The sequence below is a fragment of the Xenopus laevis genome, chromosome 5L, assembly GCF_017654675.1.
Source record: "Xenopus laevis strain J_2021 chromosome 5L, Xenopus_laevis_v10.1, whole genome shotgun sequence".
In the NCBI taxonomy this organism is placed as follows: domain Eukaryota; kingdom Metazoa; phylum Chordata; class Amphibia; order Anura; family Pipidae; genus Xenopus; species Xenopus laevis.
In genome coordinates this window covers 167,413,283-167,440,859 of record NC_054379.1, presented here as the reverse complement: position 1 = coordinate 167,440,859, position 27,577 = coordinate 167,413,283, and the positions used below count along the sequence as shown (strand labels likewise).

General features: G+C 41.3%; 1 protein-coding gene across 1 annotated transcript; it reads left to right on the top strand.

Moving 5' to 3' along the window:
• Positions 1 to 16,112: 16,112 nt before the first annotated feature.
• LOC108716269 (vomeronasal type-2 receptor 26) lies at positions 16,113 to 24,815 on the top strand. The gene is made up of 3 exons (XM_018262390.1): positions 16,113 to 16,292; positions 17,916 to 18,039; positions 23,932 to 24,815. Exons 1-3 carry the CDS (start codon positions 16,113 to 16,115, stop codon positions 24,813 to 24,815), a joined length of 1,188 nt encoding a protein of 395 aa, XP_018117879.1.
• Positions 24,816 to 27,577: the final 2,762 nt, after the last annotated feature.

The window sequence follows — 27,577 nt, the reverse complement described above, 5'->3', positions numbered from 1 at the left end:
ACCGCCAGCACATACGCTGTACGTGCTTGGCGGTTAAAGGGTTAAACTGCTGCCTTTCTCACAGAATTAATGGCAGGGTCCCCACACTTTGCAGAGTCTACTGGTGGACTGCAGTACAAGGATATTAAAAGTAGGCAGAGTCACCTATTGAATTTTATTGTTTTACCTTTAAAATTCTAACATTCTCACATAATTTAGGCCAGGGTCCCTAAAACATTGCAAATTATGTCACTGGATGACTAAATGTTCTGGGTAAGAAAAAGCAGGAGGAGCCAGGAACAGCCAATCAGACAGTTTCACTCATTGATTTCAACAGAGAAATATAAACTGCTGTAATTTTCACACATTTTAGGCCAGGGTCCCCAAACTTTGCAGTTTGTCACTGGGTGACTAGGGATTCAGGTTTGAAAAAGTGGGTGGAGCCATCAACGGTCAGATTTTATCCCTTACATTTCATTGGTTTAAATTTAGAATTCTGCCATTCTCACTCTATTTACACTAGAGTTCCCAATCTAATATTCAAGATTTAGAATAGTGGGCAGAGCCACCAACAGCCAAAAGCAATGGCAGATTCCTAGCGATTGCCTGTCTTTGTGGAGCACTTCTTTCCCTAAATATGCCAGTAGCACTGTGATTCATCATGGCAGGAGTAGGGTCAAAGGGCCTCACCATTTCCTAATGACAGTGTGGCTAGTACCAAAGAAGCACTTTCGGTCAGAGCCAGTAACAGAAAAACAAAGGAAGATTTTTGTGATAGTGTTCACTTCTTGGTCCTGCTTCTCTCATTACCCCAGCCAGGGCTACAATCCTCCTGGGAAATAAGGCAAGGCAGTGCACTAAATTTTCACCTTAAAGAAGCAGTTAAATGTAGATGATCAGTGCCTGTTGCCAATGCCCCTTCCAACAACTGATTTCTTTCTACTTCTCTTCTGGTACAAAGTGAACTCCATGCTCCTTTGGTCCAAATCCTTTATTAGCACCTGATTTCTCCAGCCTGGTGTCCTCCAACAATTAATCACCCTGGCAGGCCTGGTTAAACATGTATTTGTTGTTGTTCATTTCTATTATGACCTAAATGTAATGTCTGGGGTTAATATAGTACTTATTATGGCAACAGGGAAGTGGCAAAGATGTGATGACTTTGTTTTGCCATGCTTGTAAAAAATGTTAGGGTTCCAATTATTATCCATTGACCTTAGGTGACACTTTTTGTTGAACTATTTTTTCTACATTACTCCCTCATAGATAATTCATTATTGCTTTGTACCGCTGTGATGCCAGTAGGCAGATTGGGCACCTGCCATCAACTGCTGGCATGAATTGCAACACCAGTGCCTTGTCTTGTTAAAGGCATGGGAGTAACTTTTGCCAAGTTGCCTTGGCTCTTCTGTATATTTGCTGATGCTGAGATCAGCTGCCTGGTACACTCCTCATGAAAATCAATAATGTGATAGAAGACCAGTGGGAAAGGCCGTAGGGTGGGGTTTTAGGAATTGTAAATAAAAATAAAATCCATCACCCTTTAATTATGGATGAGAAGCACTAATAGAGGAAAAAACAATTGACCCCAATAATGAAAATACATTTGGAAAAACACACCAGGTGCAGGTGTAAATACTCAGTGCTGAACAATTTAGGGTAGAAATACACTGCCATCAGTCAAAGGGAGACACTTGAGGAAGTCGGTGGGGGTCATTTTTACAACAGGGGATAATTTTAAACATCTGAAATTAGGTTTAATTATATGACCATCTTTAGCCTACCCTAACAAAACCTCACCCTCTGTCTATGAGAGTAATTACTGAGCGTTTCAGCAGCACCATCAAGTGCACCAGAACAAAAGTGGGAAATTAGTTACATAGTTAAATCGGGTTGAAAAAAGACAAAGTCCATCAAGTTGTATCAAGTTTAACCGCTCCAAATGAAACCCAGCATCCATACACACACCCCTCCCTACTTTCACATAAATGATATATACGCATAGCTATACTAACTATAGAGTTTAGTATCACAATAGCCTTTGATATTATGTAGAAGAAATCATCCAAGTCCCTCTTATAGTCATTAACTAAATCAGCATCACAACATCACCCGGCAGTGCATTCCCCAACCTCACTGTCCTCACTGTGATGAACCCCCTACTCTGTTCCTTTAAATGAAACTTCTTTTCCTCTAGTCTGAAGGGGAGGCCTCTGGTACGTGATTCTCTTTATGGGTAAAAAGGTCCCCTGCTATTTGTCTATAATGTCCTCTAATGTACTTGTAAAGTCTAATCATGTCCCCTCACAAGCGCCTTTTTTTCAGGAAAACAACCCCAACTGTGAAAGTCTACCCTCATAATTTAACTCTTTCCTCCCTCTAACCAGTTTGGTTGCACTCAGTCTCCACACTCTCTCTACCTCATTTATATCCCACTTAAGAACTAAAGCCCAAAACTGCACTGCAAACAGGTATGGCCTTACCAGGGACCTATAAAGAGGCAAAATGATGTTTTCATCCCTTCAGTTAATGTACTTTAATATTATACAAGACAGAACATTATTTGCTTTAGTAGCCACAGAATGACACTGCACAGAAAAAGACAACTTGTTATCTACAAAAACTCCAAGATCCTTCTCATTTAAGGAAACTCCCAACACACTGCCATTTAGTGTATAACTTGCATTTATATTATTTTTGCCAAAGTGCATAACCTGCATTTATCAACATTGAACCTCATTTTCCAGTTTGCTGCCCAGTTTTCCAGTTTAGACAAATCACTGTGCAAAGTGGCTGCATCCTGCATGGAACCTATAGTTCTGCACAATTTTGTATCATCAGCAAAAATAGAAACAGTACTTTCAATGGCCACCTCCAGGTCATTAATAAACAAGTTGAAAAGCAAGGGACCTAGTACAGAGCCCTGCGGTACTCCACTAACAACACTGGTACATATAGAAAATGTTCCATTTACCACCACTCTCTGTAATCTATCTTTTAGCCAGTTTTCTATCCAGGTACAAATACTATGTTCCAGGTCAACATTACTCAATTTAACCAGTAACCTTCTGTGTGACACTGTATCAAATGCTTTAGCAAAGACTAAGTAGATCACATCCACTGCCATTCTAGAATGGAGGTCCCTGCTCACCTTCTAATATAAATTAAATGTTAGTCTGGCAAGATCTACAGTATTATGCATAAAACCATGCTGGCACGAACTCATAGTATTAAGATTTACATAGTTAAATATGCTCCCTCTATGAAAAAACCCATTGTCCAAGCAAAAGGTAAAGCTATTTTAAAATAAATCATTGTCACCATTGTTATTAAGGCAAGCTTTTCATATGTCAAAATCTTGTTTATGTGGCAGACTGGGGGCTACACCTACACACAGACTACATAATTAGAAAGTGAGGAGATAAGGGGAATATGAAGAGTGCAGTGACATCTAGGAAATGCAGAATGGAAAGTGAAAGTAATTGCCTCCCCTGCCTCTATGTCTTAGGCATAGAGGTGGCACAAGAAATATATGATTGACAGCTGAGATTTTTAAATACCTTTATAATAGGTATGGTGTGTTAATAAACAAAAAATAATTTGGGTTTCATGTTTAATGTGAAAAATAATTTTATCACACAGCTTTTCATGTCTGTGTGGCAGGTCCCCTTTAAGGGGCCAGTGTGACTAGTTTATTGGGAGTCACAATGTGTGGCCACATTTCTGGTGTGAATCTTGTCCTATGGAATAGATACATTGATAATGTCAACATCATTCGAAAAGGTACAGACTGTCAGCTCCTTGAGATAATTATTTGAACCAAAATGACAGAAATTTGGTGATTACAGCCACCATTAGCAATAATATCATGACTTATTTGGAATAGAAAATCTATATATAGTAAATCTATGCAAATACACTATAAAACTATTTTTCAAAGTTGCTGTATGCAGGGCCGGGCCAAGGGGTAGGCAGAGTAGACACATATCTAGGGCACAAAGTTGGGGGGATGCCAGGCATGTACCTGCTCTATCGCCTACCCCACATCTGGTCCCCTACTCCCCGGCTTCTTCTTGCGCCGGGTGCACTTCTGCGCATGCGCACCGGCATCACCTCAGCCGGCCACACAGCCGGGCGCCGCGGCCGGACAGGTTGCCTTGGACACTTGGCTGGTGTGGCCCTGCTCTAGCTGTATGTAACTATGTATCAGAAGATATAAACCATCCCCTAAAATGGGTTTAAAATATGTCATTTGGACAGTTAAGCAGGAGTAAAGAAGTGGTTCACCTTTTAGTTAACTTTTAGTATGTTAAAAGGTGAACAACCCCTTAAAAAGAACTGCTTAGAAGAAACAGTGTTTGAAGAACAAAGGGATTTCATCCTAGAGAGATTTGCTAAATGAGGAAATCCCAAGGAAATCAGAAAGTAGAAATTGTTACCAGCTACTGTAGGTAATAAGTGACAGCTGAGGTTAAAGGTGTTATTGCCTGTAAAAGGAGTATGTCCCTACACATAGGAGCTCTCTGGTGTGTCTGAAGGAGAATCATAGGACTGGTTGTTCCCAGTGGAGCACCCTGGCTGTCTAATAAGAGAGAGAGTGTTTCTCTAGACAAGTAGATAACACCCCATTATTGTGTTTATTCATTAACTAAATACCAGATTACTAAATGTGACATTTGCCTTTTCAGATGTGGTCTTAAATTGTTTTTAGAAGCTACAGGAAGCATAAAGTATCTGACTAATGTGTTAATTTATGTAGTGAAACTTTGTTTCTGAAGAATTCTTCATGAAAATTGTTAAAAAGAGATAACGTCCAAAGTCTATTAAGTTTTATTGTTTTTTAATTTCTTAGCTAAATAAATACATCCGTAATTTGACTTTTACAACATCTACTGGTGACACCATCATCTTCAATGACAAAGGAGATCCACCTTCTGCATTTGATATAGTCAAGTGGTTTTTCCTGCCGAATGGTCGAATTAAGAGAGAGAAAGTTGGACATTTTATTCTGTTAAACAACAGTGAGAAACAGCTTCATATAAATGGCAGTGCTGATATATGGAGTCCTTACAAACAGGTAATAGATCCAAGAGTTTTGTCTTTGTAAGTGGTGTCTAGTGTATGTAAATGTCAGTAGGAAAAGCCTTCACAAGTTTACACTGTGTTATGCTGTTATTTATTTCTGCCAGCATAGTAACATAGTAAGTTAGATCGAAAAAAGACACACGTCAATTGAGTTCAAACTTTAAACTTTTTTTTAACCTGCCTAACTGCTAGTTGATCCAGAGGAAGGCAAAAAAAAACTAATTTTAAGCCTCTCCAATTTGACTCAGAGGAGGAAAAATTCCTTCCTGACTCCAAAATGGCAATTGTATTAGTCCCTGGATCAACTTGTACTATGAGCTATCTTCCATAATCCTGTATTCCCTCACTAGCTAAAAAGCCATACAACCCCTTTTAAAAGCTATCTAATGTGTCAGCCTGTATGACTGATTCAGGGAGAGAATTCCACATCTTCACAGCTCTCACCTCTTTTCTTCTAATCGAAATGGGTGACTGTGTCACCTGGAAAGACCTACTGGTAAATAAATCATTACAGAGATTATTATGCGCTCCCATTATATATTTATACATAGCTATTATATCACTCCTTAAGCACCTCTTCTCCAGTGTGAACATCCCCAACTTGGCCAGTCTTTGCTCATATCTAAGATTTTATATACCTTTTACCAGCTTAGTTGCCCTTCTCTGGACCCTCTCTAATTCAATAATGTCCTACTGGAGACCAAAACTGTATGGCATATTCTAGATAGGGCCTTACCAGTGCTAAATACAGTGGAAGAATGACTCCCTCCTCCCGTGAATCTCTGCCCCTTTTAATACAGCTCAAGACCTTATTTGCCCTTGATGTCGCTGACTGGCATTGCTTGCTACAGCCAAGTTTATCAACTACAAGGACTCCAAGGTCCTTTTCCATAATGGATTTTCCTCGTGCAGTCCCATTAAGGGTATAAGTGGATATTTTTACATCCCAGGTGCATGACTTTACATTTATCAACATTGAATCTGATTGGCCACTTAGCTGCCCAGATTGCCAGTTTGTCAAGAGCCTGTTGCAAGGATGCCACACCCTGGATGGAATTAATTGGGCTGGATAGTTTTGTGTTATCTGCAAACACTGATACATTACTCACAACACCCTCCCTTAAGTCATTAATGAACAAGTAGAGAATGTACCATCAACAACCACCCTCTTTACCCGATCCTGTAGCCAGTTTCCTATCCATGTGCAAACAACTTCATTAAGCCCAACAGACCTTAGTTTAGAAAGCAGTCGTTTGTGGGGCACGGTGTCAAACACTTTGGCCAAATCAAAATAGATCACATCTACTGCCCCCCAACTGTATTTACAATACCCTCCCCTAAGTCATTAATGAACAAGTTAAACAAAAGTGGACCCAATACTGAGCCCTGAGGGACCCCACTAAGAACCTTACTCCAAGTAGAGAATGTACCATTAACAACCACCCTCTGTACACTAGCATGTAGCCAGTTTCCTATCCATGTGCAAACAACTTTATTAAGCCCAACAGACCTTATTTTAGAAAGCAGTCATTTGTGGGGCATGCTAATTGCTGCTCATAATGCCATTCACTAGGACAACATTTTGAATGTGACCCCTTAAGAAGTCTTCGAATAATTTGCCCACCACAGATGTCAAACTTACTGGCCTATAATTGCCAGGCTGAGATTGTAATACTGTGGTGGCAAGGCTTATTTTGCCAATAACTTTGCCTTGAAGCAGGGAAATACCAGTGCCTGGGTAAGATTGGGGGGGTGGCATCTTATTTGGGCAGAATCAACATTTTCCCCCTAATTCTCATAAATTCCTATTTCCCGTACATTTTCAACTGACCTCCAAAGAAACCAATCTGCAAGAGTTTTTTGATCACAGAGCTGCAGGAAATGTCACGGATTCTGTCTTTACCAAACATTTTGGTACTGATCAGCGGTCTTGGGCTTACCATGGCTTCGCTTGCATAACCCAATAACTGACTGATGTTCCAATCACATCTCTCAGTGCAGTCCTTACTGACTCTTACTGACTTCCTTGTCTTCTCACTACCTTCTTTTATCTGATACCAGTGATGGGCGAATCTGACCCCTTTCACTTTGCCAAAAATTTGTGAAACAGCAAAATTTGCAGAGATGTATTGAAGTCTGCAGGCTGCAGTAATAGACGGCACCAATCATCAATTTGTTGTCTTAAAATGCCTTTATTGGGACATAGGCTCTGACCCCAAACACCCGGCAGGCAACAACTTTTTTTTTTAAACAACCAACAAATTGATTAATGACAATTTTTTTACCCATTAGAGTCTTTGGGCATCATTTTCACATTCAAACTTTTGCTCATCACTATATGATACCCATTGGCAATCTTTCTCCTTCCTCATCATCCATAATTGACTGATTAATCTTCTTTCTGGATCCATGCCTCCTCAGGGTCATACTTATCCTCTATCTCCTTCTGAAACCAAAGCTGACAAGGAGTACATCCCAGATTATTGTTATCTGTCCATCTTCCTTTCCTGCTGGAGATGGCTTCCTCTTCGTGGAGAGAAGGATTAGATCTTTGTCCCTGTATTGATTACAGGAATCTCAATAAGATCGCCTTAAAGAACCTTAATTTCTTTGACCAGCTGAAGAGTATTTTCTGTGGGGTTAATGCCTGATACGAATACAACAAGGGGATGAAAGGATGACATCTCTTAACACCAGAGGTGCGCATTATGAGTATATGGTAATGCTCTTCATGCACCTGCTATCTTCCAAGAATGTATTAAGGATATCTTCAGAGACCTGCTAGGATAATGTACAACTTATTAGACCAGGAATGCCCATACTTTACTAATGTGAGGTCTACTTTTAGTGATGTTGCCCCATTATGACCTACACCCATAAAAGCATCATCATTCTGTTCCATTGAAAACATTACTTAATATTATAATGATTTATGAGCAAATGTATATTGTTATGTTTAACAACTATTTATTATGTAACTTTAGTAAATAAACTGTAATAAATATCTGAATGAAAAGAATGAAACAGGAGGGTAATTTATACAAACGGTTTGTTGACAGTTTCAGTTTCTACAGGTCTACTGGTAGATCCCGATCTACCTTTTGGACACTCCTGTATTAGACTGTTCCTACATGCCCGTATTGCTGTTTCATACTTGGTCCTAACGTCAATACCAGTAAGAGCCATCAGGCCTATTGATGGGCGAATTTGCGCCGTTTCGCTTCGCCAAAAAATTCACGTAAATTGCGAAACGGTCTCGTTTTGACGCCGGCGCCCGTTTTTGACGCCGGCGCCCGTTTTTTCGATGCCGGCGCCCGTTTTTTCGACGCCGGCGTCCGTTTTTCGAAAAAAAAATTTTGACGCCAGCGAATTTTTTCCGCAAATTTTCGCGCCCGTTTCGAGAATTTATTCGCTGGAGGCGAATCGCGCAAATTCGCGCCTGGCGAATAAATTCGCCCATCCCTAATCAGGCCCTGATAGCTACACAGTACACTACCTACTGCAAATCAAGGATGACATTCTAGATGTATTGGAGAGAAGCCATTGCAACAGCCTATATTCAAAATCACAAAGCAACAGAGATAACTCCTTAGAATGAAACCAAACCTGAAGGACATTCAAATCTTTGGAAGCAAAGTCTATCTACATGATCCCAAAGAAAAACAAACCAGTAGGAAGCTTGCGCTGAGGAAGGCACACTTGTTGGCTACAGGGAATCTCAAAAGGTTACAGAATCCAGCACCAAAGCACCAGCAAACTAACAATAGTATATTTCATGATGTGACATCAACTGTTCATTCTACAGAAGAGCCCCAACCAGTACTACAGAGAACTGAACCAGAATCAAGTAAAGGGTGAAAGAGAACTCTCTACAACTGCAGAAAGAAAGTCTGCAAAAATTAACAAGTGCGTCCCAGCTAAACACTTGTCCTATGGGTATATCAAATGCAAGGTTGCCTATCCATGAGAGGCAAATGTGGATTAAAGCAGCCAACAAAGGAATGGCTTTGCTCAACCAGCCCTAATTTTGGAAACCTACTAAGTTGCATCAAAAATTGTCAGGGGCCTTGCGGCTCCACTGGCGGGGAAGTCCGGACCAAGGAGGAAGCACTAAGTAAAAGTCCAGTTTGCGGTAGCCAAAGGGTAAACCAAGAGCATAGTCGGGATACAGGCATAAGTTCACAAGGCAAGCAGCAAGGATCGTTGTCAGGGTCAAAGTCCAGGAATCAATCAATATAATAATATAGAAACATCCATGAACAGCAACAATTGGTACCTATAATCAGGCATTGAACCTGTGTCCTGGGCGTCCTTTTGTTTTCAAATTTGGCGCCAAAACGCAGCATCATGACATCACGCGTTTCTGTGCTGATATCAGCATGCTGGAGCCTGAACCCATGCAGGAACCATGGGTGCCACCATCTTGGATTTGGATCTGGTGCAGACGGGAGTGTCACAGAGTGCACGTGACAGTATCCCCTCCCCCAGGGGGGCCACCGGACCACTATGTCCAGATCTCTGGGGAAATTGTCTACTACCAGGCCCGGACTGGCAATCTGTGGGTTCTGGCAAATGCCAGAGTGGCTACTATAAGGTCCCATAGAAAGTCAGTATTTAGTGGGCTGGTGGGGGGCTGTTTGGGCCTCTATGAGAGCTGATTGGGCCTCTGTGTACCTGAAATGCCAGGGCCTATTTAAATTCTCAGTCCGGAACTGGTCTATAGAAATCTCGCACCAAGAGAGGGGCATGCACATCTGTATGTTTCTCCCAGGAGCATTCTTCAGGGCCAAAGCCTTTGCATTTAATGTGGAATTGTAAAGACCCCCTGGAAAATCTGGAGTTTAAAATCTTTTCTACTTTGTACTCCTGTTGACCATCCACAGTGACAGTAGAACGGGCAGACTGATCTGGAGAGATACATAGTTACATAGTTACATAGTTAAATTGGGTTGAAAAAAGACAAAGTCCATCAAGTTCAATCCCTCCAAATGAAAACCCAGCATCCATACACACCCCTCCCTACTTTTAATTAAATTCTATATACCCATACCTATACTAACTATAGAGCTTAGTATCACAATAGCCTTTGATATTATGTCTGTCCAAAAAATCATCCAAGCCATTCTTAAAGGTATTAACTGAATCAGCCATCACAACATCAACCGGCAGTGCATTCCACAACCTCACTGTCCTGACTGTGAAGAACCCCCTACGTTGCTTCAAATGAAAGTTCTTTTCTTCTAGTCTAAAGGGATGGCCTCTGGTACGGTGATCCACTTTATGGGTAAAAAGGTCCCCTGCCATTTGTCTATAATGTCCTCTAATGTACTTGTAAAGTCTAATCATGTCCCCTCGCAAGCGCCTTTTTTCCAGAGAAAACAACCCCAACCTTGACAGTCTACCCTCATAATTTAAGTCTTCCGTCCCTCTAACCAATTTAGTTGCACGTCTCTGCACTCTCTCCAGCTCATTTATATCCCTCTTAAGGACTGGAGTCCAAAACTGCCCCCATACTCCAGATGAGGCCTCACCAGGGACCTATAAAGAGGCATAATTATGTTTTCATCCCTTGAATTAATGCCCTTTTTTATGCAAGACAGAACTTTATTTGCTTTAGTAGCCACAGAATGACACTGCCCAGAATTAGACAACTTGTTATCTACAAAGACCCCTAGATCCTTCTCAATTAAGGAAACTCCCAACACACTGCCATTTAGTGTATAACTTGCATTTATATTATTTTTGCCAAAGTGCATAACCTTGCATTTATCAACATTGAACCTCATTTTCCAGTTTGCTGCCCAGTTTTCCAGTTTAGACAAATCACTCTGCAAAGTGGCAGCATCCTGCATGGAATCTATAGTTCTGCACAATTTAGTATCATCTGCAAAAATAGAAACAGTACTTTCAATGCCCATCTCCAGGTCATTAATAAACAAGTTGAAAAGCAAGGGACCTAGTACAGAGCCCTGCGGTACTCCACTAACAACACTGGTCCAATTAGAAAATGTTCCATTTACCACCACTCTTTGTAGTCTATCTTTTAGCCAGTTCTCTATCCAGGTACAAATACTAAGTTCCAGGCCAACATTCCTTAATTTAACCAGTAACCTTTTGTGTGGCACTGTATCAAATGCTTTAGCAAAGTCTAAGTAAATCACATCCACTGCCATCCCAGAATCGAGGTCTCTACTTACATTGTCATAAAATGAAATTAAGTTAGTTTGGCAAGATCTATTACGCATAAAACCATGCTGGCACAAACTCATAGTATTATGATTTGCTATGAAGTCCAGTATCTTATCCTTTATTAACCCTTCGAAAAGCTTTCCTACCACTGACGTCAGACTAACTGGCCTATAGTTTTGAGGCTGAGAACGGGATCCTTTTTTGAATAGAGGCACCACATTAGCAATTCGCCAGTCTCTCTGCACTATGCCAGATCTCAATGAATCCTGAAAAATTAAGTAAAGAGGTTTGGCAATCACAGAGCTAAGCTCGCTAATTACCCTGGGATGAATACCGTCTGGCCCTGGACCTTTGTTAATCTTAACATGTTCTAGTCTCTTTTGAATTTCTTCATGTGTGAACCATGCATCATTAGTTGTATTACTAGAATTGGGACTGTTAAGAAGGAAACCTTCACTTACTGGTTCCTCATTTGTGTAGACAGATGAAAAATACGAGTTCAGAATCTACGCTTTTATTTTGTTTTCATCAACCAGCAGACCCCCCTCTGATAGTAAGGGTCCCACCCCTTCCTGCTTCATTTTTTTACTATTAACATATTTAAAAAATAATTTTGGATTTTTTTTTACTGCTTGCTGCAATATCCTTTTCTATAGCAATTTTAGCTTGCCTTATAGCTTCTTTGCATGATTGAATAGCTTCTTTGCATGATTGTATCTTTGCATGATACGATTGAACATTGCTGGTTTTTACCAGGAAACATGGAACACATTAGGAATTCACATTTCTGGGGGAAGTTGAAGTTGGACAGCTACAGGATTAATGATTTCTGACATGGGAAAGGATAGACTACTCTTGGGCCCAAGTTGGGAGAAGGAACCTTGAGATGAATGTTCCTTGTAGACAGTCACACTTTGTCCCCTACCTTATATTGGGGAGAAGATTTCCGTCTACGGTCAGCATAATCCTTGTGGATCAAAGAACACTTTTCCAAGTTGGCCTTGGTGGCAGACCAAATAGCCGACATATGAGTCACTTGATCATCAGCAGCGGGAACATCCACCAAAAGGAAATCTTGGGGAAAGGCTTGAGGATGTTGACCATATCCCGTCAGGAAGGGTGACCTCCCAGTGGATTCGTGACACTCGTTATGTGCAAGGGAGGAGATCAGACCAATCATCTTGGCACAGGGAAACATGATTTCTCAGGAACTGTTCCATTGCATGATTTTCTCGTTCCGCTGCTCCATTGGATTGAGGATGGTATGCTGAGGAAAATTGGAGAGCAATAGCCATAGCTTTACACAAAGAGCACCAGAACCTGGATACAAATTGGGAATCTTGGTCTGAAACAATCTCCACAGGGAAATCATGCATTCAAAAGATGAATTGAATAAAAAGCTGAGAGAGCTCCACTGCAGAGGGAAGTCTCTAATGAGGAATAAAGTGTACCATCTTACTGAATCAGTCAAAAAAACACCCAAATTACGGTGTTCCCTTTTGATGGTGGCAACTCCACAATAAAGTCCATGGCTAAGTGGGTCCATGGATGAGAGGGAATGGGCAGAGGCTGTAACAGACCGCCGGGACAGGAATAGCTTGGCTTAGAGGTGGCACAAATAGTGCAGGCAGCAACAAAGTCTTTGACATCTGATGAGTCAATTTTATAGTTCTAAAGTTTTTCCAATGCCAGGGTGTCCAGCAAGCTTGGAACAATGAGTTTGCCTCAAAATGGGGTGACAGAGTTCGGGTGGCACAGAATCCACTCCAATGGGTGTATCTGGAGGAGCAGAGGACTAACTTGACAAGATTTGACTGGCAAAATGAGGGAACAAGGAGGCAATGACTTTGGTGGGAGGAATAACAGGATCCAAAACCTCGGTATGGCAATCTACAGGGGTAAAACTTGTGGAAAGTGCATCTGCTTTCCGGTTCTTGGAGCCAGGGTGATGGGTCAGAACAAAATTAAAACGGGAGAAGAAGAGAGCTCACCTCGCCTGCCGAGGATTCAGTTTTTTAAGGATGAGGGGCACCCTCAACGAGATGCCACCACTCCTCGAGAGCAAGCTTCTCTGCTCCGCTGGGGAGAATTTCTTGGAAAAATATGCACAGGGGTGTAACTTCCCATCAGCTGAGTGGCTTTGGAAAAGGATCGCACCGGCCCAACATCGGAAGCATCCACCTCGATGATGAAGGGTAACTGAAGGTCAGGATGACAAAGGACTGAAGCCGAAGTGAAATGAGGTCTACCTCCCTTACGAATAAGAGCAAGGAGGGGGGCTATGTGGGAGGAGAATACCTTAATGATTTGCTGGTAGTAGTTTGCAAACCTGATGAACCTCTGTATGGCCTTGGTGCTTAAGGGAAGGGGCCATTTCTGGATCACTGAGATCTTGGAGGGGTCCATCTCAAATCCCTCTGGGGAGATGACAAAACCAAGAAAGGGGATCTTGGGCACCTCAAACATGCATTTCTCCAACTTGGCAAAGAGTGAATTTTCCCTTAAATGAGAGAGTACCTCCCTCATCTGGGAGCGATGACTTTCCAAGTCTTTGGAGAAAATTAGGATGTCGTCTAGGTACACGACCACCGATTTCCCCAAGCGGTCTCACAAAATAACATTCACAAACTCCTGAAAAACAGCTGGGGCATTGCAGAGGCCAAAGGGCATTACTAGATACTCGTAATGCCCATCCCGGTGTTGAATGCTGTTTTCCATTCATCCCCTTCACGAATGCGGATTAGATTGTAATCCCTACGAAGATCTAGCTTGGTGAAAATCTTAGCCCCTTTCAATTGGTCAAAAAGTTCAGAGATTAGGGACAAGGGGTACTGGTTCTTAACCATAATTTTATTAACACCCCATTAGTCTATGCAGGGACGTAATCCTCCATCCTTCTTTTTCATAAAAAAGCGAACCCCGGCCGGAGAGGTAGAGGGGTGAATGAACCCCCGCTGAAGATTCTCCTGAATATAGTCTTTCATGGTAGACGTCTCGGCAGGAAATAACAGATAAGTGCTACCTCTGAATGACATCAAACCGGGAAGAAGATCTATGGGGCAGTCATAGGGACAATGAGGGTGGAGTTATTTCATTGATCTTTTCCAGAAGACATCAGCAAAATCCCCATAGACTGCCGGCAAAGGTCAGTAGAGGAAACAGATACCTGGTGGATGGGAGTGACAGACAGACAATGGTTTTGACAGTGGGAACTCCAGTGGGAGATCTGATTAGAAGACCAGTCAATGGAGAGGTTGTGCAGATGAAGCCAGGGTATTCACAGCCCCACGGTTGAAGAAGGACAGGTAATAACCAGGAATGATAGTTTCTCTTTATGCAGAGTCCCAACCTGCAAAGGTAAACCTCCTGTCATCCTGGAGATTATCTCAGATGTTAATGGTCTGTCATCAACCTGCAGGGGAGTAGACAAGGGGTACAGAAGAACACCAATGTGTTTGGCAAAGGCAGCGTCCATGAAATTCCCTGCAGCCCAGGAATCAAGGAAGGCAGATATATTGATTTTCTTAGCAGCCAGATGAATCTGCAGGGGCAGAAGAAACTGGTGAGAATTCCCTTGGGGTATAGGTGCAATGCCTTCACATGTGACACCCCCAGGTTTACACTGGTGCAAGGTACCGCCCAGCTTCAAGGGTCAGGAGTAGGCAAAATGAGCTTGGCCACCACAATGCAGACACAGACCAGCTGAGCGTCTCTGAAGTTTCTCCTGCTTGGAGAGATGTGCTCTTTCCGACCAGCATAGGTTCCTCCAGAGGAGTGACAGGAGTCTGCTGGGATGGAGTAGGCAACAGGGGTCTTTTGAAGCGTGGAGCCAATGTTGGCTGGAAACTCTTGCAGCGCTCCCTGTCCAACTGATGTTCCCTGAACTGTGTAGCCACCTTGATGGCGAGAGCAATTAAATCTTCTACGTGTTCAGCTTTAAGCAAGCTAGACAGGCCTTGGTAGAAGACAGCCCCATAAGCTTAATCATTCCAGTTACTTTCTGCCAAAAGTCCTAATGTCAGTAGCATACTCACTAACACTACGATTTCCATGCCGGATTTGCAGGAGCCAGGAAGAGGTATGAGCAACTCGCCCATGGCGTCAAACACAGTTTGGAAAGACTGGAGGAACGATTGACATCATTGATCAGATGGGAGTTTTTCTCCCACAGGGGGGTTGCCCACTCTAGTGGTTTGCCTTCCAGCCTGGTAATTACTTACCTCACCTTCGCCCGCTCAGAAGTATATTGCGAGGGTTGAAATTCAAACCGTATAAGACACTGGTCAACAAAACCTCTGCAGGCAAGAGGATACCCACTGTAGCAAAGTGGTGGAGGAATACGAGGCTCACGAGCTGAAGCGACCACAGGAGGATGTGAAGGTGCTAGAGAGGAACTAGGTGACACAGAAGGCATCTGAGAAAGACGAGCCTCAAGTACTTGCCCAATGCGGTTCTGCTGAGCTTCATAAGCTTCCATGCGGGACACCAATTCCCGGAGAGTTCTTTCCACATCAGGCAGAGCTTCCTCAGTGGGGTCCATGGCCCGATTATAATTTTAGGGACCTTGCGGCTCCAGTATCAGGGAAGTCCGGACCAAGGAGGAAGCACTAAGTAAAAGTCCAGTTCGTGGTAGCCAAGAAACCAAGAGCATAGTCGGGATACAGCAAAAGTTCACAAGGCAGGCAGCAAGAATTGTTGCCAGGGTCAAAGTCCAGGAATCAATCAGTATAATAATATAGAAACACCCAGGAACACCAAAAATTGGGACCTACAAAGAGGATAATGGAAGCTTTTTGACAAAATCAAAGTACCACCATCAGTGTTATCCTCAATTTAAATGCAAAGGAGTAAAAACACCAATGGGCACAGCTAATTTAAAGTTGGTAGGAGAAGAAGATCTTCTGTCAAATAATGAAGACTACAGAAAAGCAATGTGGGTACTCTTGTACCTTGGCACCAATACACATCCAGATATGGTGATGTCATGTCAGTTTCATGCAGATGTGCAAGTAAATCTCATCAAAGAGACTGGAATGCAAGTAAGAGAGTCATGAAATACCTCAGTCAGACTGAAGACTAGAGTTTGTGCTTGCATAGTTGGAGGCAAGGTGTTGTTGGTGAAAATAAAAGGAAAACATCCTGTCTAAATAAGAAGACACTAAACGAACTGATTAACAAGTTATGCTTTATTGCATAGGGCTAATAATATACCATTAATCCAAATCATTTAAAAAGACATTGAACTTCCACAAGATTGTGTTCTCCATGTTGGAGCCTCTGGCTGATAAACTAACTACCCTAATCTTGCCTTTCACTCCCAGTTTGAGGACTTACAAAACTTCTAAACACAATCTTCTTCTACTGATACCTACCTCCACCTCAGGCTCTCCAGAACAACACACCCTTCAGCATGTGGCGTCTAAAGAGACTAAGCATATAGCTTGTATATTATATAACTTGTTTAGTATACATGTTATACATAGTAATACACCCCTATCCAACTACACAAATATTGACCTGAAAAGGAACAAGCTCCTCCTCCCAGCTTTAAAACAGGACCAACACTAAGCTGGCTTAAGCCTTTTTGGGACTGACTGTCAAAAAATTTAGCAAAACCTTTTCCCTACTTCAAATAAAAACCTTTAATTTACATGTTTTGTGCATTTTTGTATAATGGAAATGGCCACTCCAGGTTTTTCAAAGTTGTCTGGGACAACTGACACTTTAAAATTGAGCGCATACATCATTATTATACGGAGTGCTGGAAGTAAGCTGTCCAGATGCAGTTCTCTTTAATTCACGTGGAGTTGCCCACTCTAGGGGGCAGATTTATTAAGGTTCAAATGGTTAATTCAAATTTTCAAAAAAATATTTGTCAAAACTCAAACATTCTAATTTCAAAGCACCAACTCAAATGTAGATTCAAATGTGAGATTTATTACACCTCGACTATGGAAACAGTTCAAAATTGAATATTTGTCCCCTAAAACCTGTTCATTTTCAAGTCAATGGTCAGTTGAAGCATTTGAATATGTTAATTTCCCTCATGAAATTTTTTAGGAGGAAAATTAAATTTGAATTGGTCTTGAATTTTGGGTCAGGTCTATTGATCGAATATTAGACGTTCGAGTTTTTTCATAAATTACCTCCTATTCGAGTTGTGAGTACATTCATATTTATTAGAGTAAAACAAATTCACATAAATTCGACCTTTGATAAATAACCCCATAGGTGTGAAACTCTTACATTATTTAACAATTACATCAGGTGCATCTGCTTCTTGTAGATTTCTGGGGAATTCCTGGGGAATTCTGGGGAAAATGCTGCATTGTGGGTTAAAACATATCAACTTGAATTGAAAATTGCACTTTGTGCTCGGTGGTGGTAAATGCCCCTTTTAGTGACGTCATTATTCTAGTGGCAGTCATCAGTATAGAGTCAATACTGTAACTGAGTAAAATTTAGGGTAAAATGTGTGTCCCCCCAAAAAAGCACAGTGTGTTCCTATTAGGATGTGCTACGAAAGAGAAATTAGAATTCTCAAGTTCTAAGAAAAACCTGAGAATTAGAATTATAAAATCCAAAAATAACATCAAGCATCTTATCTTTAAGGAATGTTTGATGGAGTTACTGTATATATATATTATATCTTCCACATGTAGATTCCTCTATCTCAGTGCAATGAACCCTGTGCCCCAGGATACAGGAAAGCTAAAATAGAAGGGAAGCCATCTTGTTGTTATGACTGTGTCAGGTGCGCAGATGGGGAAATGTCCAACACAACAGGTAAGTCATTGTCTCAGAACCCAAAGCAAATGTTATTTCTAAAGGGCAAAAACTATTTTAACCGATGCAAACATGCACAAAAATGATTCTTGAACAAGCAAAACATTCCCACGTGTCCATTTTAACATTTGTGTATATTTAGTGACTTTAGTAAATTGCTGTCGGATATACGTACGTAGGTTAAAAGGGGTTTTACCATGTCAAAGTTGCAAAGGACTTTTTGGGGTAAGTAACTTCATTAACAGGCTGGTGGTTGAATAATTCAACTACAACAACAAATAAATTAATAAAGGATAAGTATATTTGCTATTTTGATGGTTATTAATTAAATTGGTATGCATGGGGCATTGTGCAAATTACTTCAGGCATTTAAAAGTGCAGAGACCTGCGGACTGTGCCCTGTATGGAACACTGGGGGAAGGGTGGGAGTGGGGGAAACACAGAGGCATCCCCTTCCTGCCCCTACATTGCTAGATATTCACAGGGACAAGATAGTGAGCGGCAGGACACACAGGGCCCTGTCCTTACTGCTTTGCCACTTTAGAAGCTCAAGTTAGTGGTCTAGAGCAGCAAACGCTGCAATCAACTGTGTTGAGTCTCTTGATCAATGAGCAAGACCTACAATAACTGGGTTAGATAGCATTGGTGGATGTGAACACCTGTATGATGAAGTAATCGGCTGGGTAACATTGAGAAAGCCTAATGTGGGGAAAAGGAATGCTGATCTTGGGTTTCTGTATTCCAACAGACTATGATATAAACTATAAACTATATAGCCAAGAGGGATTACACCATAATGAAAGGGGGTCCACTGTGCTAGGGGAAAGAATGTCTAAGAAGCAGGAGTAGTGTTTAATCTATGCAAGTGTAACAAATGTATAACAATTAAACAATGTTTCAGATCCTAGTAGCTGTCAGAAACTAAGTTACAGCCATCCGGAGGAGGAATTAACCCAAGACATCCCTCCCTTATGGCGATGGAAGTTTATATGCTCGAAGTGCTTATATAAATCCAACCATTAGACTGACTAATGCAAAATAAAGCTTTATTTCAGCATACTGCACCCAAACTGAAAATCTAGATGTACCCGAAGAAGACCAGGAGGCTGCTCTACAGATAACCTCCAAGGAAGGCCTGTTTTAGCTGCCCAAGAAACTATTTGATCTCTGGTTGAGTGTGCTATGATGATAATTGGTACTTGGCTCTCTTAATGACTATGTTAGCATTCTAGAAATTGTGGATCTGGAGGCTGTCCCACCCTCTCTTTGTCCATAGGGAAAAACAGCTTGTCTAGTTTTATTATTGAATTGGTGGCTTTGCAGTAGACCTTTACATATTCATATTCAGTGACACATCCAGTTTCTGTATGTCAGAATGAGACATCTGCTAAGGAAAAGTTGGCACCACAATGTCCTCCTTCAGATAAAAAGCAAAAACCACCTTTGGCATAAATGATGGGCAGAAAATACCAGAAAATATACAGGACTATCTTACGCATAGTTTGACAACTCCCTTAGGCAAGGAGATGCACCTGGCTACTTTTTTTTACTTTTAGTAAAAAGGAGTAAAAATTCCACTTCCAACCATCTTTTGCAGTGACGGGTAGCTCCATTACAAGCTGCTGGGTCCTTTTTATTCATAACCTCAGTGGATGGGTTCTTCTCTTAGGAAAGGAAGGGGCTAACCCAGAGTAGTAAGGAAAGAAGGAAATGTTTATCAAATTACTCAACAAATGTACATGTCAGTATGATCGAGTAGGAAAGATGTTGCAAAGCAACTTTTATGGTTTGATAGAAACGTCAGTTTGCTGGGACCACTGAAACTTTTATCAGTTACAAGGAGGCCATTAAAGCTAAATAACCTAACTAGAGAATGAAAAAGACCTCACAGAAAAGAGTAAAATGAATCCATTTTTTTAAAGGATTCTGTCATGATTTTTATAGTGTAGTTTTATTGCTATATTTCACTGTGTATTCTACACGATTCCATTTCAAATGTTATGCTTAAATAGTGCATTTATTTTTTAGTTGTAATAATGGTGTGTAGTCCAACAAGCTCTATGATTTCTCCTGTTTGGTTAGTCTTCTCATATCTACCTCTAAGGGCATGGGAGCATATTTAGCAATGCAAATGATATCTGAATTAATTTTGATCTGTGCATTATTGAAACCTTCTCCAACCCTCAAGTAACTGGTTTTTGGAAGGGTAAAGTATTGGGGGTTAATGTAAAAATGATTGGCCCTAAGGGAACAATCCTTTAGAACTGTCAGGTAGGTATGAGTGAATTCTTTCAAGTTTTGCTGTGGAAATGCTGCCCATAGACTCCAATGGCAGAAAAAAATATTGGGAGTCAAAAAAAATTATCGCCCATAGACTTTAATGCATTTTGGCGAATTTTCGCAGACAGCAAATTTTTGGCGAAGTGAAACAGGTCAAATTCGCCAATCCCTACTGTCAGGGAATAGGGACCCTGTGAATGAGGATTAGACAGATACAGGATTTGCCATAGTAAATTCTAGGAATATAAGACAGTGATACTTGGTTTAAATGAGCAGCATTGTGCTCCATCAAAGGACTGATAGCTGGAAGAAGCTCTTAAGCTGGCTGACCTGCCCCAACCATTCCGATCAAATAAAGTAGAAAATAACAGATCAGACAATGTTCTGCCCCTGACAGCAATCGTACGAAAGTTATGTCCAACAAAAGCTGGTGACAGTCTCCCACTAAAAATCGTACAATCGGCAATACACGCAGAGATATTATCGGCAGCCGACAGAAATCTTTTAACCTGTCTGTTCGACCAAATGACCGATCTCCTCCGGACGAAAAATGTCGGGACTCTCCAAACACGATCCGAAAATCGTATGAATCCTCGACTTTTGCGTCTATGGCCAGCTTTAGGTATAACTGACTGTAAGTTAACAGACCACAGTAATGATATCAGGTTTAGTATACTGCCTGGATCTGGACCACTAGCTTTCAGGCCACCAAAATGGCTAGAGATTGACCCTGTTTTACCAATATTTATTGAAATTGTATATAAATGAGGGCCCCTATACTTCCTGCCCCCCCCCGAGCTACAGGGTCTGCTTCCACTATAGTTATGCCACTGTTTGTGAGTATAACCCTGTGGCCTATTCAAATACATGTTTTAAATCATGTCAATTCCACCTAAGGAACATATCCAAAATACCATCATTTATCACCCAAGACGCTGCCAAAATTCTTATTCACTCTCTCATCATATCGCGTCTAGACTACTGTAACTCTCTCTTAATTGGTCTCCCCCCCAGAGACTGTCAGCTCTCCAGTCCATAATGAACACTGCTGCGAGGCTCATGCACCTCAGCAACCGCTCCTCCTCTGCCTCGCCATTCTGTCAATCCCTGCACTGGCTTCCGTTACCTTTCAGAATCAAATTCAAATTAATGACACTGACTTTCACAGCACTTTATAACTCTGCCCCACCCTACATCTCTGAACTCATCTCTATATACTCACCCACTCGCTTACTACGCTCCTCTACTGACCTGCTACTCAACTCTTCTCTCATTACCTCCTCACATGCTCGCATGCTCGCATTCAAGACTTTGCAAGGGCTGCACCCCTCCTCTGGAACTCTCTCCCACGGTCTGTCTGACTTAATCCCAACCTTTCTGCTTTCAAGAAATCTCTTAAAACGCACTTCTTCCAAGAAGCCTCCCCTCACTCTGCTTAACTACCAAACGCAACACCACATACAATACCACATTTCTCACCCTCTTAATTCGATCTTGCCCACTCCCACACCTTGTGTATTACTCCATTCCCTTTAGAGTGTATGCCTATGCATAGGGCCTTGATGTATGTAACTCCATATGTTCTATGTATAAAATTCATGTGATTTAGTTGTATAATCACATTTACTTTACAGTGCTACGCAATATGTTGGCGCTATATAAATACATGTTAATAATAATAATAATGTTTGCCCTCTGGTTTCCTAGCTACCTTATTACAGCAGCTGAAAGGTGTAGTTGTACAAGTGATGTGAGTAAAAGAAATGTTTATGATCTAGATTTCGAGTTAGAAGGAGAAACACAAATCTGTATCATTTATATCATAAACCTATTCCAAGAAACTCTTTATTAAGAGCAGAAAGTATCCATCCCAGTTGGACAGTTCCAATGTATACATTGGATGCCTTTCAGACATAAGCAATGTGTTATTTGGAATAAATTAATAGAATGTGGCAATTATTCTAAATGATGAGCCTTGGCAACATCAAGGGCAAGTTAGTTTCTAAAGAAAAGAGAGAAAAAATGGCACACTAAGCAGGTTCAAATGGGGAAATCCTATACTTTATTATTAATTACAGGTTACAGCAAACAGGTGAAACAGAGAAGACTAATAGTGGAACAAAGACTGGGAGTTTTGAAAATGGACACCCTGTTAAAAACAAAGGATGTGGGTGTTTAAAATGAAATCTCTTGTTTCTACTCTTATTCTGACTCTAATTGTTGTGATAGTGGCTGTTTCCCATGAGAATTTTCTGTCTGGCCTCAGCAGAGTAGGTAATAACCACTGCAGGCAATTTGTATCAGATAGCTGAATTAACCAAACATTTCAAATTCATAAAGGTTTTTATTCAGCTTGAATGTACAAATGCTGGAGGTGAAAAATAGTGAGGAGCGAAAGTTTTGCAGGGAAAATAACGCCCATAGACTACAATAGGTGAAAAAGATTGTCTCGCATCAAAAAAATTGTTGCCTTCAATGCATTTTGGTGAATTTTTGCCATTTTGTGGATTTTTGGCAAAATGAGCCAGAGTCAATCAAAAGAATATTTCCCTTCCTCATCTCTGAAGCAGCTCCTCACACATGGAAGGCTGGAAGAGGAAAAGGATGATGTGATGGTTAAACATAACAAATAAGGAAGGGGAATAGAGGGGTTGACAGAGATGGAAATATACACATTGGGGGGGGATGAAATAAAAGTCAGTATTGAATGAGAAATTGAATGCCTCTGCACAAACACATTTATCTCTAGTTGAATTTAATGTAACTTTTGGGAACTGGGGAACTTTTTAGCAAAAGGGCTTGCAAGAAAAACTGAAAATGTTATAATTTGTAATAGTGCCCACTGTATGTAATTGAATTCCTACTGAAAAAATTATATTTGTGCCAAAGGATAACACCTTCAAGCATGTCTTAAAAGTGGTGGGGCAGTACAACTCTGTACAGTATAGTCGCTTATACACATAAAAATAGAAATGGGTAGCAACTGGTTGAAACAACAAGGCATGTATAAATATGGTGTAAATAAGTGTAAAGTATGTAAATATGTACATGTAGGAAATAGTTTCTTCAGTACCTTTGTGGTCTGGGTGTGCAATGGAGTTACATTAATTATGGGGCCAAATGTGTTGTGTATTTTGTCACATGCAAATAAGGGAAACAATTTGTCTGTGAAGATTCTCATTAATACAGTTCATGGTATATCTATAGTAATAAGTCAAATCCATTGCACTTGCTGTATTTTCTTTTTTCTTGAAGACATTTTGCTATTCATTTAAATTACTTTCTCAATTATGCCTACAGAACCTTCTGTAGGCTGCCAGTCCACATAGGGGTTACCAATAGTCAATTGCAGACTGTATTTGGCACCCCCAGGAACATCTTTCATTCTTGTGTTGCTCCCCAACTCTCTTTATATTTGAATGTGGCTCAACTGTATAAAAGGTTGGGGACCCATTATGTGGTACAACCAAGTGGATGATGTTAGTTAACTCAGAAATCCTTTTAATGGTGTTATAGCTATATCATGGTGCATTCAAAAGTTCAAAAGTTATGGACATGGTTTTACTTTTTGGTAAGTCAAAAGATTATATCTTTCAATATGTTGTATTCCAGATGCAGCAAATTGTGTGAGATGCTCGGAGTATCAGAAGTCTAATACAGGGAGAACTGAATGTCTCCTTAAAGCTGTAAACTTCCTTTCCTATACAGACACCATGGGGGCCAGTTTAACTTCCGTTGCCTTTATCCTCTTCATCACAGCTTCTGTAGTGCTGAGAATCTTTGTGAAATATTGGGACACTCCTATTGTGAAAGGCAATAACCAAAATCTCAGCTGTCTCCTCCTCATCTCTCTCATGTTGTGTTTCCTCTGCACTTTATTATTCATTGGGCGCCCAACACAGATATGTTGCCTCCTCAGACAAGTCACATTTGGGATTGTATTTACTATTTCTGTTTCATCTGTGTTGGCTAAAACTCTCACAGTTATTATTGCCTTCAATGCTTCAAAGCCTGGGAGCAAACTGAAGAAATATGTAGGAACCCAACTTTCCATTGTATTAGTTATAATATGCACTTTGGGTTCAAGTATAATCTCTGCTGTGTGGATGACTTCTCACCCACCCTTTTTGGAGGCTGATACATTTTTGGAAAAAGACACAATTATTTTAATGTGCAATGAAGGATCTGTAATCTTTTTCTTCTGTACTATTGGTTACATGGGTGCTCCAGCAGTGCTGAGTTTCATTGCTGCATTTCTAGCCAAGGATTTCCCTGACCGATTTAATGAGGCTAAAAACATCACTTTCAGTATGTTGGTGTTCTGTAGTGTGTGGGTGACATTTGTCCCTGCATACCTGAGCAGTAAGGGGAGAAAAATGGTGGCAGTTGAGATATTTGCCATTTTATCCTCCAGTGCTGGATTATTGGGCTGTATATTTGCCCCTAAATGTTACATTATTTTTCTGCATCCTGAATTAAACACAAGAACATTTTAGATTCACTTTGCTTGTCCTCCTTCAGCAGAAGCAATATTTATTCTTTTGTCGCTGCCTTAGAAATAGAAAACCATAGTGAATAGTCTATATTGACATCACACATCGCTCAATGGGCACCAAGATTTAATTTGAACAGAATAAAGTTTATAATAATGTATTTAAACAGACTGAGGTAATGGTACACGGTGACTTGTTTAGGCTTTTTGTAAAAAGTTTTCTCTAGCAGTATGTAAGTAGTGTTTGTTTATTAATAAATCATATCCCTTTCTTCAATACTGTACTTAGTCACACTGATACGTTGTCTAGATTTCACCCAAATATATACACTAGACCTGCTTATCTTCATTTTTCATGTACAAGTGAGAATTTTAAGAATATATTTTTTGTTATCTTGGGGTACCTCCTGACAGATTACAACATATTTCCTGGGGCTTGTCATAGATCCCAGAAACATCTCATAGATCCATTGATCCCTGGTCATTCCAATACAAAGGCTGTGTGACTATTGCAAGGACATCAAACTCCATAAAGAAGCATTGATTGCTATTGTGCATTATTACAGCACACTAGAGTCCATTACACTATTTGACATAAAACAAGTTTAAACAAGGAACAATCATTTCATATCTATACAATTGCAACAGGGTGAGATCTTACCATGATCCCGTTTTCCATACCCTCTAGTGCTTATCCATAGGCAGTAAGACACCAGTGGGGTTATTTATGAAAACTAGAAAAGGAGGAGGGGTATGTCTGTATGTTAGGCAGGATTTAAAAGCTTATATAAAGGAGGAGGTTATGTTAGGAAATGAGGGGCAGAAGTCTTATGGGTGGAGTTCTTCACCAATTGTAAGGAGTCCAGCAAATTAATTGTAGGAGTATGCTATAGACCCCCTAATGTAAGTAATCTAGTCAGTGGCTGACTCAGGATATTATTCATAAAGCTTTAATAAAAATTGTAAACAAGGCTCCAGGGCCTGATGGCATACACCCCTGGGTTACAAAGTTAAATTGGGTTGAAAAAAGACAAAGTCCATCAAGTTCAACCCCTCCAAATGAAAACCAAGCATCCATACACACACACCCCTCCCTACTTTCACATAAATTATATACAGTATACCCATACCTATACTAACTATAGAGTTTAGTATCACTATAGCCTTTGATATTATGTCTGTCCAAAAAATCATCCAAGCCATTCTTAAAGGCATTAACTGAATCAGCATCACAACATCACCCGGCAGTGCATTCCACAACCTCACTGTCCTGACTGTGAAGAACCCCCTAGTTCTTTTCTTCTAGTCTGAAGGGGAGGCATCTGGTATGGTGATCCACTTTATGGGTAAAAAGGTCCTCTGCTATTTGTCTATAATGTCCTCTAATGTACTTGTAAAGTCTAATCATGTCCCCTCGCAAGCGCCTTTTTTCCAGAGAAAACAACCCCAACCTTGACAGTCTACCCTCATAATTTAACTCTTCCCTCCCTCTAACCAGTTGTCACGGCCGGCACCCGATACCAGAACAAATGCCAAGCACCCTGGTCTCGTGTCACCAGTAGTGTGACCACCGTTGGGCTTCGGGAGGAGCCCTCAGCTTACTTGGGTGCCACCTGGACTTAACGAGGGGTGCAAGGCGAGATGTTCTGGCTGGCGAAGGGGCACGGCTGTTAGCAGAGTCTTTTGGGCCTAAGGTCACGGTACAAATGGAGCAGGCAAGAGAATCATCAGACAGGCTGGGTCGAGGCAGGCAGATATCAAGAATAGTCAGGCAGGCACGGGTCAAACCGGGTTGTCAATCAAGGGGTTAAGCAGGAAGAGTTGTCGTAGGCAGGCGAGGGTCAGGATACAGATTTCAGAATAGTCAGGATACAGGCAAGGTCAAACACGGATAATCAGACAGACAAGATTCAGATCAGATGCACAAGGCTCAGGAAACCACTAGAAACAAGTTCTATCACGGGCACTGGCTGGGAGACAGAATGGGCCTTATATGTGTTCAAATTTCACGCCAAACAGGCGTCAAAAACGTGATGGCGCAAATACGCCAGCGTGCCTGTGCCTTTAAGAGGCGCACAGGCACGCCGCGCATGCCCTAGAAACAAGATGGCGCCGGCGCCGGCTTATGGACCATGCGGCAAGCGTCCCCGCCGACGGCGCGGCGGCCGACCCCGCCGCACAGGTATTGTAACATTACCCCCCTCTCTAGGGGGGGCCACTGGACCCCCAGGCATCCCAGGAAATTTTTGATGGAATTGATTCCTGAGGCGATCAGCCCTGATGTCATCAACTGAGACCCAGGAGTTCTCCTCAGGGCCAAAGCCCTTCCACCTGGTAAGATACTGTAACTTACCACGCACAAGGCGGGAATCTAGAAACTCCTGGATCTCAAATTCAGGCTGACCTTCAACTAACACTGGGGGAGGAACAGAAACAAAACGGACATTGTTAGCAGGTTTTAACAAAGAAACGTGAAATGAGTCAGAAATCTTAAAATTAATTTCAGATATAGGGTATGGACCAATGAGCCTAGGCCCCAGTTTGAGAGAGGGAACCTTTAGTTTAATATTTTTGGTAGAAAGCCACACTGAGTTTCCCACCTTATACTGGGGTGCCTCTCTACATGATCTGTCAGCAGCTTTTTTCTGAGCAGAGGCAGCTGCGGACAGAGAGTCGTGAACCTGCGACCAAACCCTAGAAAAACGTTCAACACAAGAATTAGCAGAGGGAACCAGGGAGCCAGAACCGGAAAATGAAAATGCCTTG